Raw genomic sequence first — 1034 nt, 5'->3', positions numbered from 1 at the left:
TGAACATAATATGTGATTCTGTACATTAATATGAATATGAAATGGAATGCACCAAAAAAATTTATTGAACAAAATATGCACTTTGACAGATGCTTTCATCCATGAAATTAGGCTCCTGTTAAAAGAGATATAAACTAATGTTAACTCAAAATTGCAAGACACATATACTCATAATTGCGAGAAAGAAAGAATTATGAGATAAAAAGTCAACACTTTCACTCAGTAATTAATCAACTGTAGTATCAGACAGGACCAGTGATCGCATGGTACCTTGGGTTTGAACACGGCACACGCTGTGTATTGACATTATCACACAACTGTTCTCCACCATGGTAGATCCCTGTCCGCACATAAATCTGAAACAAAAGGTAAAAACCAATGAGCAAACAGCCTCTTAGATCAAGTAAATGCTAGTGCAGAAAATTATAAGAAGAAACACACAAACAGCTTCCTGTTCTTTAATGGTATGAAACTTCTGCTATCTTACTAAACACTTCCCATTCGTTTTTTCATAATAAAAGACTTTCAGAATACAAAAAGACATCAGCTAAGCACCTTGTCAATGTCCCGAATATTCACATTAACGTATGTGGCACAAAGGACGCGTATCCTTAGAGTGCTGTTAATGGTCCAGAGTGATTTGGTGGAGGCCTCTCCGTTCATGTAAGGCGTGGCGGTGGAGATGCGGCGGGCGTAGGAGGGCATGGTGAAGTTGTCCATAGGCAGCTGAGAGTAAAGACTGTCCTTGGACATAAGCATGAGGTTTGGCAACCGACCCAGCATAATGCAACTCCGTACATACTGACAGAACCAGAAAGAGAGAAACAGTGAGAGATTTTATACATAAAGCAACATAATCAGCACATCTCATGGACTGTTAAGTCATCCAAAATGTCCAGAGCTATTTTTAGTGTCCTAAACACTAATTCTGGCCGTGCTTTTTGATGGGATGGTGTAAAACTTCAAATGCAGCCGGATACTCAGACTACTCATTTGCATTCTGTGTACTGGCTGGTTTTGAGATAATGAAAGCC

At 39.3% G+C, this 1034-nt stretch overlaps 1 protein-coding gene across 1 annotated transcript; it reads right to left on the bottom strand.

The window, feature by feature from the left end:
• Positions 1 to 242: 242 nt before the first annotated feature.
• LOC107577515 (phosphatidylinositol 4,5-bisphosphate 3-kinase catalytic subunit alpha isoform-like) lies at positions 243 to 797 on the bottom strand. The gene is made up of 2 exons (XM_016263584.1): positions 556 to 797; positions 243 to 356 (listed from the first exon to the last, which is right to left on the bottom strand). Exons 1-2 carry the CDS (start codon positions 781 to 783, stop codon positions 243 to 245), a joined length of 342 nt encoding a protein of 113 aa, XP_016119070.1. The 5' UTR covers positions 784 to 797.
• Positions 798 to 1034: the final 237 nt, after the last annotated feature.

The sequence above is a fragment of the Sinocyclocheilus grahami genome, unplaced genomic scaffold (genome assembly GCF_001515645.1).
Source record: "Sinocyclocheilus grahami isolate Dianchi unplaced genomic scaffold, SAMN03320097.WGS_v1.1 scaffold6279.1, whole genome shotgun sequence".
Classification (NCBI taxonomy): Eukaryota; Metazoa; Chordata; class Actinopteri; order Cypriniformes; family Cyprinidae; genus Sinocyclocheilus; species Sinocyclocheilus grahami.
Note: the sequence above shows the minus strand (reverse complement) of the source record. Positions and strands in the feature narration are given on the sequence as shown.

Coding starts and splice junctions, on each gene's coding strand:
- LOC107577515 (XM_016263584.1), bottom strand. CDS start 783: ATGCTGGGTCGGTTGCCAAACCTCATGCTTATGTCCAAGGACAGTCTT. Junction 357..555: donor ATATTCGGGACATTGACAAG/GTGCTTAGCTGA, acceptor CTTTTGTTTCAG/ATTTATGTGCGGACAGGGAT.